This window comes from Orbicella franksi, chromosome 2, assembly GCF_964199315.1.
Source record: "Orbicella franksi chromosome 2, jaOrbFran1.1, whole genome shotgun sequence".
In the NCBI taxonomy this organism is placed as follows: domain Eukaryota; kingdom Metazoa; phylum Cnidaria; class Anthozoa; order Scleractinia; family Merulinidae; genus Orbicella; species Orbicella franksi.
In genome coordinates this window covers 15,208,815-15,224,573 of record NC_138146.1, presented here as the reverse complement: position 1 = coordinate 15,224,573, position 15,759 = coordinate 15,208,815, and the positions used below count along the sequence as shown (strand labels likewise).

General features: G+C 39.2%; 1 protein-coding gene across 1 annotated transcript; it reads left to right on the top strand.

Moving 5' to 3' along the window:
* Positions 1–2,249: 2,249 nt before the first annotated feature.
* Positions 2,250–15,299, top strand: LOC145478193 (protein DD3-3-like). The gene is made up of 11 exons (XM_081456135.1): positions 2,250–2,879; positions 4,449–4,526; positions 4,713–5,067; positions 6,402–6,614; positions 7,115–7,481; positions 7,757–7,816; positions 9,512–9,710; positions 10,961–11,045; positions 11,693–11,764; positions 12,663–12,824; positions 13,440–15,299. Exons 1-11 carry the CDS (start codon positions 2,628–2,630, stop codon positions 13,649–13,651), a joined length of 2,055 nt encoding a protein of 684 aa, XP_081312261.1. The 5' UTR covers positions 2,250–2,627; the 3' UTR covers positions 13,652–15,299.
* Positions 15,300–15,759: the final 460 nt, after the last annotated feature.

Below are 15,759 nucleotides of genomic sequence, written 5' to 3'. Positions count from 1 at the left end.
CCAACGTAAGGAAAATAAATTAATCGTTAGCCCCAAAAAGGCCAAAATATTAACTGTTAGCCGTAAAAGCCACCACAGGACCCTTCAGTAATCCTCACTTAAACCTACCCACAATAATTATTCTCCAGTTTACAATTCGCACATGCTGTTGTTTTTGCAATAAATGAAAATTTAAGACAAAATTGCCATTACTGGTCAATCTTGAGCTGCTACACCAAGTAAGCACACAGGATTACGGCCAGTAAGGCTGGGGAATTACAACTCTGACGAAAAGATCACTTTTGACAAAGAACCCCCGAGTGAGCGCACAGGCTGGGGAGGTACATCTCTATCATTACAGCTCACTTACGTCTTCAGCTGGGAAAGTGAACAGATCTGACATTCCGAGTCAACCTCTACTTATGCCGCTAACAAAGTGCTTGTTCCGAGTTATTCGAGACCGTTGCAGGGAATTCACATTGAAACTAAATAACCTAGTCACAATTGAGCCTGCAAAAAGCTTAATTACGAACAGCCTGATTACGTAAAACATAAAACTATGTATATACCTGGGGGAGGACTCCCATATAAAAAGGACGGAGATGCTCGTCGGAAATTTTGAAAAGAACCCCTAAGAGGTACCAAGATCCTGTTTTGTGGACGTGGCTTGAAATTTCTTTACCCCTTAAAGGTACCAATTCTAAACCAACACATCATCTCCTGTCATATTTTTTCTGCTCAATACCCTAAAAGTTACCGCAAAAGCTCCCGCGCGCTGTGGACCTTCTGAGGCTGAACACCCTAAGAGGCACCAAAACTGCTTTTTTAACTTCCAAAGTTGGGGGGGGGGGACACAGCGGGGCGGGAGCCTGGGAGAATAGGAGGCGGGAGGGGTACGGGAGGCGGGAGGTTCTGACCCCCCTGTCCACCCCCCCCCCACTCCAAAAGGTACGACGAGCACCCCCAGTCCCATTTATATCGGAGTCCGCCCGCAGCTGTTTATATATATACACATAACGAACGAACTGAATTAGGAGGCTGAAGTAACAGAACTAAGCTACCGCATGCAACTGAAACAAATGCGTTCAGACGAGGGCCAGAAAAAGCGTGCGAAAAATATACCCCAGTGGAGACACAAAGGCAGGAAATCTGGCTAGGAGCCAGGCTCAAGCTTCAAGCGATTGGAAGTCCACCCTACGAGGCTTAACAAAAAAAAAATCCTAACAAAGAATGACATATGTAAAAAGTAACTAAGAAAGAAAGAATGAAGCGAAACAAACTGAGATAGAAAGTGTTTGGTTCTGAGGATTAGCTGATCACCACGTGATATACCCTGTCCCATATACCCCTGCATTATTAGACAAAGCAGGTGTAAAGTGGAGTCAAGTAGTCATGATCAAGAAATTATCGAGGTATGTAATGTAATTGTGATTCACAGAAAGTGTGTAAAGTTTTATCTTTACGCTGAAAATCAAAAAATAAGTTAAGATTAAAAAACAGCAAACAACAACAACAACAACAAAAAAAAAACCATCAGGAGTACCTCTGAGGGATAAACGCCAAGAATTCCAGCAAGTCTATAAGCACAAGAACCATTCTGGTGAGCGTCTTTAGGGTTCCCTTGCAACTTTCTGTTCAGTAAGGGAGTCACGGTCACCAGCCCAAGGGTTCCTACTCACTAGCTGGTGACACAAACAGACCTCAAACCGTATCACAAGGTTCATTTTGTATAAGAACTTTAAGTTTGTCTTATTTTCTGTGAAAATTCACTGAGCCTACAACCAACATTGTCATAACCTGACAATGTGCAAATAGGGGTCTGTGAGTTTAAATGAAACAATTAGATTAAAGTTCAAGTTCAAAGTTCAAGTTCAATGTCAGTTCCTGGTTATCAGTTCCTTGCCGGCAATTTACTTCAATTATTTTTCTTTGCTTCAAAATGAAAGGGAACAACATTTTAAGAACATCAGTTCAACCTCAACTTTATGATTGTTCCCTGAGGCTCGGTCCAAACATGTGGCACGGTTTTTTTTGTTTTTTTTTGCACAATAATGGCATATTGCATTCCTTCCCCGAAACCCTTGATTTGTTCTTAAATTGCCAAATGCACCGTAGAGTATGAACTCAGGTCATAGAGGAACCACAAATTTCAAACTTACAGGGCCTAGAACCCTTCAGAATTTCTTAAGAATAACTCTGGAATTAGAGACTCAGTCTCAAATGAAATACCGTAAAGAAAAGACTCACGGAGCCTGGGACCCCACTGCCCGGCGAGGTCAGTATACAAAGCAGACCGCAGACTACACTAACGCCTGATAAAAACCAAAATACCCGAAGGGTAACTGCCATAGCTTGGAAACAAACTTTCAGACTGCGAACAGTCTGCAGGGTTAGTTTTGGTAGGGTAATAGTCGACCAGGCTGACCTGCGGTAGTCATGAAAAATCTGGGAAAATGAGCACAATCTAGATTTCAGTGCGGGTCGTGAAGCAAAAAGAAAGTAGGATGTGAAGTGGACCGTGAAGTGGGCCGTGAAGTGGGCCCTTGAGTGGGTAAGTCGCGCGTGACTTACAGTTAATATCATTTCCGGCACTACGTCATTTGCCATTTTTGACACTCGACCCGGAAGTGAAGATTCCACAGCCAAATATGGTAATGATAACATCGACGCAGCCTTTCGTACCTGGTGCAAGTGAAAGGTTGTACAGGCTGATTTCGAAATCACGAATTTGTTACTTCTCGAGCCTGGCAGTAATGGAACCTTTGAATATTGCACTGGTTGCCATTCTGTTGTCTTGTTGCCATGCAGACATTTACATGCACAATCCTCGAGGAACGAATAATCGTCTGAACGAGAGATCGGCGCAGAGAAAAAATGCCAACAGACTCTTCGATTCTCAGGTACAGATAGTGCACAAAGTAGTTCTGTTACTTCAATATCTTAAAGCAGTCTTGGTAATTATCACTTCCCAAAATGAACTTCTCTACGGATTTAATGATCTTGAATTGCGTGAATAATGAATTAGGAGTTCAACTTATTGGCGCCATATTTGACCAATATGGATTTCACGCAAAAAATAGTTTTAATAGTTTTATGATCTCTGGTGGGAAGTGTTGCATGCAGTGCTATTGATTTGTGTGGAGTTAAACTGTATGAAAAAGATAAGGCAGCTGTTTAAAAAATAGTAAACTGAGGAGTTTCTCGAACGTTTAATATTTGGCTAACAATTCTAACCCTCGGGGAGGGTTTCAAGGCTCTACACTGTAGAGTAAACTTGGGAAGTCTTACCATCTTTTGATACGTATTTTACAGACTGTTTGTATCAGTATGATAATGCTAGTGGCTAGATGGCTGATATCCAGAAACAGCCTTTTCAACGCCGTCTATGGAAAAGTTTTAAAACTTTATGTAGACTACATGCCTGGTGGTCCGTCTGGAACTTAAGTTAGTGGTTAGCCTGATAACTGTTCCCAGATGGAATTAGCCAATCAGAAGCCCTGTCTACTTGTCAATTTTGTCTTGCCATTGATAGTATTTTGGTGAGACGCACTCAAACCAAATTACCCGCAGCAAGACCAAACTTGCCTGATAAGCTGCTAATTTATGATGCAGATTCTCTTGCTTTGTCAATAGGCGTGATTATTTTCTTTTGCATGTACTTTTGCATTACACTTGACAAAGAGTAATGAGGGGCTACCCACACAATCCACACTGGACGTCCTGGTGGATTGATACTTTAGAGATCCCCTGGATTACTAACATGTACTTAGCTAGAGAAACAGGTCACTGCAGCTACTTAATATATTTATCTGGCAGAATCAGTTTGTATCTGGGGGATTTAGTCTGTATTTCCAGGGGGGTTCCTAGGAAATCAAATAGAGTTGGTAGGTATGGTTTGTTACTCAAGCTGACCAGGAGAATCAAAAAAGGGTTCAGTTATCCTAAAGTGCTGAACCTAGGAGGTTTAGGGGGTTTGGTTGAACCTCCTAGATAAACAAAAAATGAGACATTATAACACACTGATTTGGCCTCAGAATGCCAGAAATTCCATTTCTGAGGACCCCAGTTTTAAAAATTTATCAGAGAGGATGTCCCAGACCCCCTGGAGGAGACTGTCTTCAGCGTTCTGTATCTCAAACCCCCTTCTCTAAAATCCTGTATCCACCCCAGGTTATCTGAAAGATTTTCCTCAGAGTTAGTCATAAGAGACATTTATAAGTGCCCCTATAATTAGCTTCACAGACAAGACTTCTAACTTGATCCCTGTAATTTATTCTCTCTGCTTATTATCCTTCAAACTTCTAACACATGAAGATTCCGTGATTCAAATTGTGTTGTATTCCCTGATATATTCCCATGCTCAGCTTAGGGATTAACAACATGGGAAAAAATTTGATGCTATAATACACAACCGGTTCATGCATAATTCAGTATGGAATGACTTGTATTGATTTTGTTTCTTTTCACAGAATAATAACCGTGGTGGATACAATGTTGGAGACAAAACAAACAAAGCTGCCACTAAAGCGCAAGATCAGTACAACATGGTACAGCACGTAATGAATTTATTATGTAACTTACTGACAGTGTACAATAATGTTATGTCATTTAGATATATATTTTTACCCAATTTGTTACTCATACAAACTTTTTTAATGATCTGATTGGATGTACATGTAGATAGGGGTACTATGTACATTTTAACAACTCATTTTGCACTAAATGCTTTCCAGAATTTTTTCCAAAGTGGAGGCACAGACCAAGGTAAAACATTTCTCACATTTGAGTGGACCAATCAACATGGTTCTGGTGGGAATGATGTGACAAACCCTCACAAGATGAACAGTAATGTTGTGTTGCAGTATATGTGTCAGTGGGTTCCAGGACAGGACAAACCAAATGGCGATGTTAACACTTTGCGTAACGGTATCAATACAAACACACCGAAGTTTACAGCTACTACTAAGAAAGATGCTGAAACTCAAGCTCAGTATAAACAACGGAAAACTGGGAATATGGATATCAACAGAGGTTTGCATGAGTCATGGGAGTGGTATGATAAATGCAAGAGAAGAGAGCGAAACAAAGGTAAATAAGTGCTCCTTATTAATGCTGTAAACCAACAGCTAACAGAAGGACTGCATGGGAGGTGCGGTGGCCTCGTGGTTAGTGCGCTCGTCTCCGGATCGAGCGGTCCAGGTTTGAGCCCTGTCCGGGGGACATCGTGTTGTGTTCTTGGGCAAAACACTTTACTCTCACAGTGCCTCTCTCCACCCAGGTGTATAAATGGGTACCAGTGAACTTAATGCTGGGGGTAACCCTGCGATGGACTAGCATCCCATCCAGGGGGGAGTAGAAATACTCCTAGTCGCTTCATGCTACAGAAACCGAGATAAGCTCCAGCCTGATGGGCCACTTGGCTCGCATGCAGACTTTACCTTACCTTACCTATTAATGCTGTAAACCAACAGCTAACAGAAGGAGTGGTAATGACCAATTGGTAGTTAAGAAGTGCCCCCCATAAATTACGTGATTGTTTTTTTTTTTAACTACATGTATTCACATTTTTCCTCATATGCATTCATTATTCATTAATCCTCCTTGCCCCTCTTGATGCATAGTGCTTTCACTAGCTGTAGCTCTTTACCAGACTCTGTTTTTTGTAATCAGTCCAGCCCCACCCCATGTGGTGCTGAAGTTCTCCAGCTCTTTTGTCACTATGTGTCTCCAGGATTGTTTTGGTCTTCCCGTTCCCCTCTTTATGCATTTTCTCTTGGGCCACACTTGCCAAGAAGCATTTATTGAATAATGAGAGACTCGGTCAGAGCTCTTGCATGTACCCTTAAGCATTTCTTGTGACATCAGCTAGAAGCCAGGTTCATATGGGTCCTGAAAAACCTGGAAAGTCCTGGAAGTACCCAAAGAAAGCTTGATTGTTCTCTTAGGAACTGGTCATTCATTAGAGGAGGGGGTGGGCTGGTGCATTTTCATTTTGCATTGGCACTAATGCGTAAAGTAATGTGGTCCCCTTAAGGAGTGTGCACATGAAATGACATGACCCACCTTCAATCACAGTAACAGTTTAGGGCTGTCATTCACCAGTAGCCTTGATCTTCACACCCTGTAACAAACTTGTTACTTTATGAGTGGATTATATCAACGGCAGGCAAGTTCACCCGTAGCATCAAGGGCCAATCGAGCATACATAGTCGTAACAGGTGTTACGGGTTACGGCCCTTAATGACAGCCCTGCAGTTAAGATAGCCAATGGTAGCAAGGCTATCACCATTGTACAGCTGGTTCCAGGGTTTCCAGGAGCTGGGTTAAATACAATGAAACTGCATGATATGGAAAAAGGTGACTTTTAATGCCATTTATACTGAGAAATGTATTAATTCCATTAATTTGTCAAACACTTACAGGTTTGTTCACTGCTGATCAAAAGTTAGCCGGTCAAGAGAGTATCTACACAAGGCAGAATCCCACAGGCACACGGCGAGGATATGAGTGTCCAGAGGAGAGGGACTATTATCCATACTGGCATCCAACAGAGTGGAAAGACATTGCAATTTTAACCAGTGATACGTCTAAGTGTGAATATTATAAGAAGCACAGCTTTAATGTTGAACCAAAAGGTAAATTTATACAAATAAAATTGTGAGTACTTTGGGATTTTTGGTGATGTACAGTCATGCAATGAAAGTTAAAAATCTTCACCTGCATTTAAGTAAGTTTTACGTCCTGGGTGGAGTGGGGTGGGTTAGGGGTGGGCTGGGGGAGTAGTGGTATTTAGTCTTGTAGCATGTGGTCACTGGTAAAACTGTTAGGGATCCTCACAGACTTGACTTCTACACAGTCATGTAGATTTATGTTTAACTTATCTACATGTAGTTATTAAGAGTTATTTGAGGACTTTATGGTTGTATAGGATCTTAACTAATTAAGAATTGTAAAAAAAATACCCAGTGTAGCGATCCATTAGTTGATGTGCCGAAATATTGCCTGGTGTGCCTTTGACAGTCATTGAATTGACGTTGGTATTATTATAAAAAAGATAATTTGATTCATTGATCACAAATCAATTCATGTATAATTAATCAATCCTTAAATGATGCTGTCTTTGATCCACAAATAGGAGAGTGTGTTGAGTATTACCCTGGTGGAAAAGTACGCAAACACTGGTCAAAGTACAACAATGCCAAAGATTGCACAGACAACAATGGGAAATGGATGATATTTACAAATTTCCTTGAGAAGATGCCTCCCCAGTACAATAAAGAGAAGAGCTGTCAGGAGGCAGGAGATCGTTTTGTTTGGGGCATCCCTCATGGCTCTGATAAGCCCCAGTGCTTGGTGAAACTTGATGAACCATACTGTGGCCAGGCTCCTTGGACACGGGACAATCACCTTGGTAACACTCCAGAGGGTGTGACTCCAAACTTTACTTGGACAATTCCTAACTTTCCATCTGGTCATGCTCAGCGCTGTGTTTTTAGAATAAGGTAAGCATAAATTATACATGCCACACATTCATGTAATACATATGTACAGTGTTGTAACTTACTCCATTCCATCTCATGCACTTCAGAAATTCTAGCTGAAAAGTACATGTGTAGATGAATTCCAGAAATGTCCCGTTTTGTATGTTATGTCTTGGACAGATGTTTTAAGAAGTGTCTGTTTTTGGTCCACTAGCTCAATTCCCTACAGGTACAAATGGTCCTGACCAATTAATTTTAATTCAAAAAATTTTAAATAGCTGTTCTTCACTTTTCAGATATAACATATCCACTGATGACTATGATGGCTGGAGCACTAATGCTACTTTTAACAATAAGTAAGGATGAGTACTTGTACCCAATTCATACATTAATTAATATTTTATGGAGTGAAATTCAGAGAGAGCATTATTATCACACCTGACCAAGTTGGTAGTTCAAGAATGGTCATTTGTAAATTCATTCGCACTCAGGGTCAGTGCCATTTATCCAGTTTTGTAGCTCCTATAGATCTGACCTTGATCTGGTCCAAATAATATTATTGAAAGGCCGCGTGCAGGAATGTCCCCTAGATTTTTCAAGCTGAATTTTGGCATGTGGGCTTCATTTAACTTGAGAAACATTGCTCTGAAGCTTTTTTTGCTGGTTTGCACTTCGTTTTCAAGAAATAATGTATGCAAAAACACTCAGTTTTCCTAGTGTTATCGTTTGGAGATCTTTTGTTGAACTTTTGAAGATACCTTTTATCTCGCTGGACAATGAAGTCACCAAAGCACCCCATTTGCCACTAGTTGTTCGAACCGATACAAGTTTTGTATTCATATAATTAAGCTAATTTCCTACTGTTGCTTCGTTAGCACAAGCGATTAAGGCGCTGAACAGGCCGGAATTTAATTCATTAATTTTTGGTCCTGACACACTGGTCAATTTTTTCTTTCGGGGTGTCTGGAAAACCCGAATAGCGAATAGTGAATAGTCGCGAATAGTGAATGGCAAATAGTCCCGAATAGTGCAAATAGTGGCGAACAGTTGCGAAAAGTGGCGAATTATGACGAATAGTCATTAATAGTCACCGCTTTACATCTAATATCCAGCATTAATTATAAATTATCCAAATAAGCAACAGAATTTCAGTGGATTTATTACCTTTTCTTCTCTGGACTCAGGCTAGCAGGCTGTCCATCGCCAACATTAAGAAATCAGAAAACACAAGGATAACCTAATAAAGTTAAAACAGCCGGAAGAAATTACGTTTAGAAACGGGTGTCTGGAAAACCCGAATAGCAAATAGCAAATAGTCGCGAATAACGACCACTGAATAGTCCCGAATAGCGAATACCAAACAGTTCGAATAGTGCGAATAGTGGCGAACAGTCTCAAATAGTGGTGAATAGTGGCAAATAGTGGTAAATACATGTAGTGGCAAATAGTGGCAAATAGTGGCAAATAGTAGCAAATAGGGTACCCAGTATCTCGCAGTCAACCTCATAGCAACTTAGGATGGGATCTTCCTGCTAAAAAGCACGGGTGCTTATCAGGACAAAAGGTGTTTCGAAACGTAATTTCTTCTGTTTTAACTGCTGCAAAAGCGTAAATACATCTTTATTAGGTTATCCTTGTGTTTTCTGTTTTCTTAATGTCGGCGACGGACAGCCTACTAGCCTGAGTCCAGAGAAGAAAAGGTAATAAATCCACTGAAATTCTGTTGCTTATTTGGATAATTAATTAACACTGGATATTAGATCTAAAGCGGTGACTATTGACAACTATTCGTCACTATTCGCCACTTTTTGCAACTGTTCGCCACTTCGCACTATTCGAGACTATTCGCACTATTTGGGACTATTCGCCATTCACTATTCGCGACAATTCGTTATTCGCTATTCGGGTTTTCCAGACACGCTTTCTTTCGGTCTTCTTCTCCTCTTCTTTCAAAAACCAAAACATCTATTTAAAAAGATATGTGCTGTTGATGCTGCTAAAAGTATCCGTTTGACTGTGGAATGATATTGTATGTTGTGAATCATTTTCAGGTTGATTCAGCAAAACCCTGCTGTTGACATTGGTGGTTCGTCACCATTAAAACTTGCAATAAATACAGCTCAATATGGAAGGACATTCCAGGACAGATCACACATAATTCAGCTAAGCCAACGGTTAACAGATGCTGTACCATTTGACAAAAACATTTACAATTTGAATGTTCGTGGAAAGAGAGGCAACATTGTACAGGTATTGTCAGTAATAATGGATCAAACAGAGTTCGTTTAATTATTAAGAAGTTATTTCTCAAGATTGTATCACTGCACTGCATGAGTGGCTTTAAAAACTTGCGTCACTTTTTCATCCAAATGGAAGTAAAAATAAAACCAGTAATTGGCTGATCACTCTAGCCACGCAATCAAAAAGTGCAAACAGTCCAGTGAACCAATCAAAACTCAAACACAAAGCATTGCGGAATGTATGCAAGTGAGTCACAGTTATACAGTCACATTATATACGCATTTCCTCATGCTTTGTGTTTTAGTTTTGACTGGTTCACTGGACTGCCTACTTGTAGTCTATTTGGTTTTGGTTTTATGACACTCAGTTGAAAACAGCTCTATGAACTTTATAATTAAAAGCAATATCTAGTTGAATAATATACTACAATGTATGTCAAGTATGGGTTTTATTTTCCAACTTCTTTGCAGAGTACTAATAATGTGAGAGGAAAAATCAATATTCGATGTAATCAATATTCAATATTCAATAAATTCAATGTACAATACTTTTAAGGTACCAATAATGTGAGAGGAAAAATCAATATTCAATGTACTTGTTATAGTAATGTCCGGTGTTATCAGAGCAACTTCACAAGCTTAATTCTTAGTACAAGAATTGCTGATTATGATAAATTGTCAAGGCTGAAACAACCGGCTAATTATAATAATAGATAATATTGGTAAATTGTGAAATTAAAATGATTTGGGATAATTTGGGATAATTTCTGTTCATTTGCACCCATCAAACTCCTAATGATTCAAACTTTGTTGAATTCCTTGAAGGTTTGAGTTAGCCGGGGTCAACTGTACTTATGTTTATTAAGTATCATTACATGCAAGTATAATTCATAAATACATAATGCCCCGGCCCAATGATCACAACATTTCAATGCAACATATCACAACACTGTTGTGCGCAACTTGTTGTGTGCATTTGGCCACTTTGTTGTGACGTGTTGAGACATGTTGGGTGTTGAAAATATCAACCTCTGATAAGTGGCAACACTTTGCAACAGGGTGGTCAAATGTACACAACATGTGCCCAGCAATGTTGCAATATGTTGCATTGAAATCTTGTGATCGTTTCCCAGGGCTTAACTTCAGATCTAGAGATTTTAATTTAAAACCAGCAATGTCCATTAAAATTCTTAATAAACACACTGACATATTTTAATTGTTTACTGTATTTATTGATTAATTTTTGTTATATTTTTGCAGGTTTATCCAGCTGTTGAATATGATTTTGTTCCCAACAAATTAAACATCAAAAAAGAAACTGATGTGGTTCACATTCAGTGGACAGGTAGAGTGATTGATTTAACATGTATGGGATGGGAGGGGGTGGGGGAGTAGGGTGAAAGGCATATTGAGGGGGAGGGGGGGAGGAGCTTGTGAAACCAATATCCTTAGTGGTCCCCTGTGTTATCCATGAGAACAGGATAAAAGTCAGGGGAGGCTGAGAAGTGGAATGTAGGGCTGTCATTAAGTTTTGATTCACCTGTAGCCTTGATCTTCACACCCATAACAAACTTGGTACTTTTTGGGTGAATTGTATCAACTACAGGTGAGTTCACCCGTAGCATCAAGGGCTATCAAACATCCTCAGCCGTAACAAGTATTATGGGTTACAGCCCATTATGACAACCCTGCAGTGTGTGAGGACAGGAATTGCATATCCTCTTTGTTGTTTCTCACTACGTAATTAATTTATAATTATGATATTGAACAGGGGCTCCTCATTTCATAACTGTATGACAAACATCTAGAATTAAGCCACAAGCTTAATTGGTGCAGCAACAGTTTTGAAACCAAAAATGTTTTTTTTTTTTAATCACTATCCTTCACGGATTTGTCTGTGTTTGATTTGCAACAAAATGTGTATATGTACATGTTTATGCTTTTCCTGGATTTTACAACAAGAATTTATTGATCACTCTTTTTTTTTTTCAGGCTCCAACTCTCATAATAACAACAACCCAGCTGGTGATGGACAAGCCGGGGATGCTGGGGAAGGGAACAGTGGTAATATTGCTGTCCCTTGTGATAAATATTAAGATTAGTTTTAATTTTTTACATAAGGAAGCATATATGTAGATGATGGGAGGTGTGGTGGCCTCATGCTTAATGTGCTGGACTCCAGGTCTGGCTGTCCAGATTTCAGCCCTGCCTGGGCTTGTTCTGCTCTGTTCTTGGGCAAGACATTTTCCCCTCACAGTGCCTCTCTCCACCCAGCTGTATAAATGGGTAAATTGTTGAGGTAACATGGCAGAATGGTAGAGAGTACCCTGCAATGGATTGAGTGGGGGCTTGGGAGGGATTGGGGGGGGGGGGGGGGGCAGATTCAAATATCATGAATAGTGTAAATCCTTAATTGCTTGAGCCTTCATACAATTACTCATTATATGACTGGGAAAACCATAAAAGCGTACGCATTAATTAGCACTGCAGTGCGAATTGAGAATTAACGAAAAATTGGGCTGCTCTCAGCCAATCACAATGAATTAGTTTTCTCAGTTATATAATAAACTATCCAATGATGCATCTAGAAAATTTAAGGATGCACAAAGTTGGCCAGTGCACAGTGCACAGAATCACAGATGCGCAATGAGACGGTTACTGGCATGTTCAAGTTTGGAGCTAATAACTATGTAAGCTACATGCAAGATTTATGTAAATAATGCTCATCCTTTAACATAGTACGTGACACTTTTATACAGTCAGTTTATGTAGCGCTAGTGGACTAAATGAGAGTATAGCCTCCATGCTGCTCATTCAACCACCCCCTTACTCTATTCTCCCAGTGGCATTTTTGCATAGCAAGCATTTTTTTGCACCAATTTTAGCCTTATTCAACAGTATACGTGTAAGACAGACGTATTGCTGTTCACAAGCTTAAATACAACCTGTCTATATTTCACAGGTACAGACAGAAATAACATGGTGGAAACAGAAAATTCTTTGGACAACTATCCCCTCCCTTGGGAAATGTCCAAACTTTTCCAGGGTGCCACCGCTGTTTGGACAAGTCTAGAATTAAAAACTCCGAAACCAGAGGACATTGCTGTGAGCTTAGCAAGTGCAGGTACATTGGACACATTAAATTCCACACCTCATGTACATCGAAGGAAAATGCTAATTCTCAGATTTCTCAGTATGTCTGCATGTTCAGCACTCCCAAATGCCAGGTTCAAGATTCTCCAACAATAATTATGATCCCTACTGTATGTCAAGAGACTTTTGAACTTTATTTGACCGCAGTATAGCTTGTTTTACGTTGTGTTTCGTTTTGTTTCTAGAGCCAGTTTCATCATGCCACTATTCTTTCAGTCATGTGCATGCCCCTTAACATTTTGAGACCCAAGATCCCTTTAGCATACATGTGTGAAGTATAACCGGCATGTTTTGAAATGCGTAACTTCTTTTTCCTGTTAGACGTCTCGAGTCCACCAAAAAAAGCCTTTAAAACGATTATTAGCCCTCAGGTTCTTTGCTGAAAGCTTTGACTTCGTAACTGAAAGGTAACTGCAAGCTTAAACTGACGAAATCTTGAAAGAAAACAAAACCGCGAAAGAAGGGGAAAAACTAACAGCAACAACAACACGGCCTGTGATAATTTAGTTCAAAAACCTTTAATCTATTCTTTTAAAATCATAAGCTTCAGATCAAAACATCAATCAATTATTTTTCATTTTTGAAGGGTACTACACCTGCCTACGGAAAAGCCAGGAATGTGACGCGAAGTCTGTGGAAACAAAGAAACCACAAATGGATTCTCTACTGAACAATGCACCAGCATCCTTTGGGGGCATTATGCTGCAATTTAGCAACAAAGGGTGTTTTTATTACATGTGCTCGCGAAATAACAACTTTTCAAACCGAAGTCAGAAAGGAGTGCTATGCATCACTTAAATTATTGATTCTGGATATTGCTCTTGATTTAATTGCGGCAAAACCTGACCGATCAACTAGTCTAGTGAGAGAATTTGTGCGATCTTGAAAAAGTTGTGTGTTAATGTAGATTTTTTTCAGAATAATATAAAGATTCGATATAACCAACACTTTGCCATATACGATATGAGCAAACTATAAAACCTTCAAACCAAATTGCAACCTTTTTTTTCGGAAGATGCAATCCCATTGTCAAATGAAATGCACATACATGTGGGAGTGGACCATACAAAGTAACTGGGGGGAGGGGAGAACATTTTCAGCTTCATTTTTGTTGTAACCTTTGAACATTACACGACCGTTTTACGCTTACGAACTCTCTATAATTTAGCGAGCAGTGCTCGCACTGTTTTTCTTTTTCTACTATTTGGAAAATTATCAGGGGAGATATTCCCCCTTACCCTAGTGGTTCTTCCCTTAGATTAAATTAACTGTAAAATAACGGCAAAAAATTACATAATTTTGTGATGAAAGTGCTGGTCACTTTTTTCATTATGCTTAGATAACATTTTTCAATATTGCAAATTTTATTGCAATTTTTTTTTTGTTGGAATCTCTTTTTTTTATGTACAAACCTAGAAAATAAATACAATTTTTTTGACTCTAAAAATAACAAGGTCACGTTGTTCACAGAAATATAAATTTTCACAATGAATTGATGAAATAAATCACTTTATCAGGTAATATTGTTTGTGTATGTTCATTTTGAAATAATTAGAGTGTGAGCCAATCGGAAAGCTAGAAATGAAATAAACGAGGGTGACAATTGACTTACTAGAAACCACAACTTTAACTCGAGCTTTCTTTTTTTAAAACTCGTATTCATCCGCATTAATAAGTTGTTGCTTTGCGTTTGAATAGAAGTCGTATTGAAGGAGAAGAAGATTGTCATCCTAAAAACGTATTTTGTGAAAGATAACAATACCGCTTAAAGGTTCAAGAGATTTATTGTTCATTGTAATGACTGTTGACTGAAATTCTGAGCTTCAATGTTGTAAATAATTATAAAAAACACTCAGTTGTCGAAAGAGAATAATGAAAATTATCAAGGATACTCCTGGATAATTTTCATGGCAAAATTATCCAGGTGTTTCCTTTTTTATGGCTCTTTTCGTTCGAGTTTTTCGTTTACAAGTATTCAGTATTCAAATTCCTCTAAGAGTTTCAGTTACGTGTAATATTGAACGTTTGTGTTCATTATTATCTTCCGCTTCAACTTTGAAAATTTAACCTGTTTTAATGCTGTAAGAATGCTACCTGGGGAAATCCGGCCACAGTTTGACTAAATCGTAAGTTCGCTTTCGACATGAAGGTATATAGATTCAGGTTGTCGCTGTATATTTACTAAGTCGCTCTATCAACAAGTTCAACACAATTAACTTGCAGTTTGTACGTAAGACGTGTCTTTATTTTTAGGCACGAAAAGCGTCAGTTTTGCGGTCCTTTTGGTTGGTGTACGGTTTTCGGGCTTTCTCTCTTTAATGTCTACTGTAGTTTCGCACATGAATTCGCAAGTTTTTCTTTGCAAGAGCGCGTATTTCTCTGACAGTTCCGAGTCTTCTCTATGTATGTTACAAGGTGTGTGATTAAACATGGTACTTGGCAAATACGACGTGCGTCTTGTCATGCTTATGTAAGCCCTGAATTTAAAAGGTGGCGGACCGAAATGAATAATTTGGATTTTATTAGGGTACCAGTCCGGCCTGCAAACTCAGATGTATTACTTTTTAGCGCGAACGACGCCTTTCTTAGCGCACGTACAACTGGCATGTCACGACTCGTCTTGTTTTTACACGGCACTTTTTGTGGCCGAGATAAAGTTTAATATAATGGCTAAAACGAAAGCCATTAATACAGTCACCCTCTTATCTCAAAGATGAACGTCCTGAAGTTGGTATCACTAAAAGAAAACTGTTACCGTTATCATAGTTAAAAATTTTGAATGCCATCTCATTTATTTCGCCGATGAAGTCAGATCCCGTGTAGCTAATGCCCATCATTTGTCACAGATTTAATTCATCTTTCCACTCTTGAATGTGTTGATTAGTGTCGGAGGATTTCAAATAAAT

What these genes read in the sequence shown, in the direction of transcription:
- LOC145478193 (XM_081456135.1), top strand. Translation starts at nt 2,628, where the DNA reads ATGGTAATGATAACATCGACGCAGCCTTTCGTACCTGGTGCAAGTGAA. An exon ending in CGCTGTGTTTTTAGAATAAG is followed by an intron (nt 7,482 to 7,756) that starts GTAAGCATAAAT and finishes TTCACTTTTCAG; the next exon opens with ATATAACATATCCACTGATG. An exon ending in TGTGAGCTTAGCAAGTGCAG is followed by an intron (nt 12,825 to 13,439) that starts GTACATTGGACA and finishes TCATTTTTGAAG; the next exon opens with GGTACTACACCTGCCTACGG.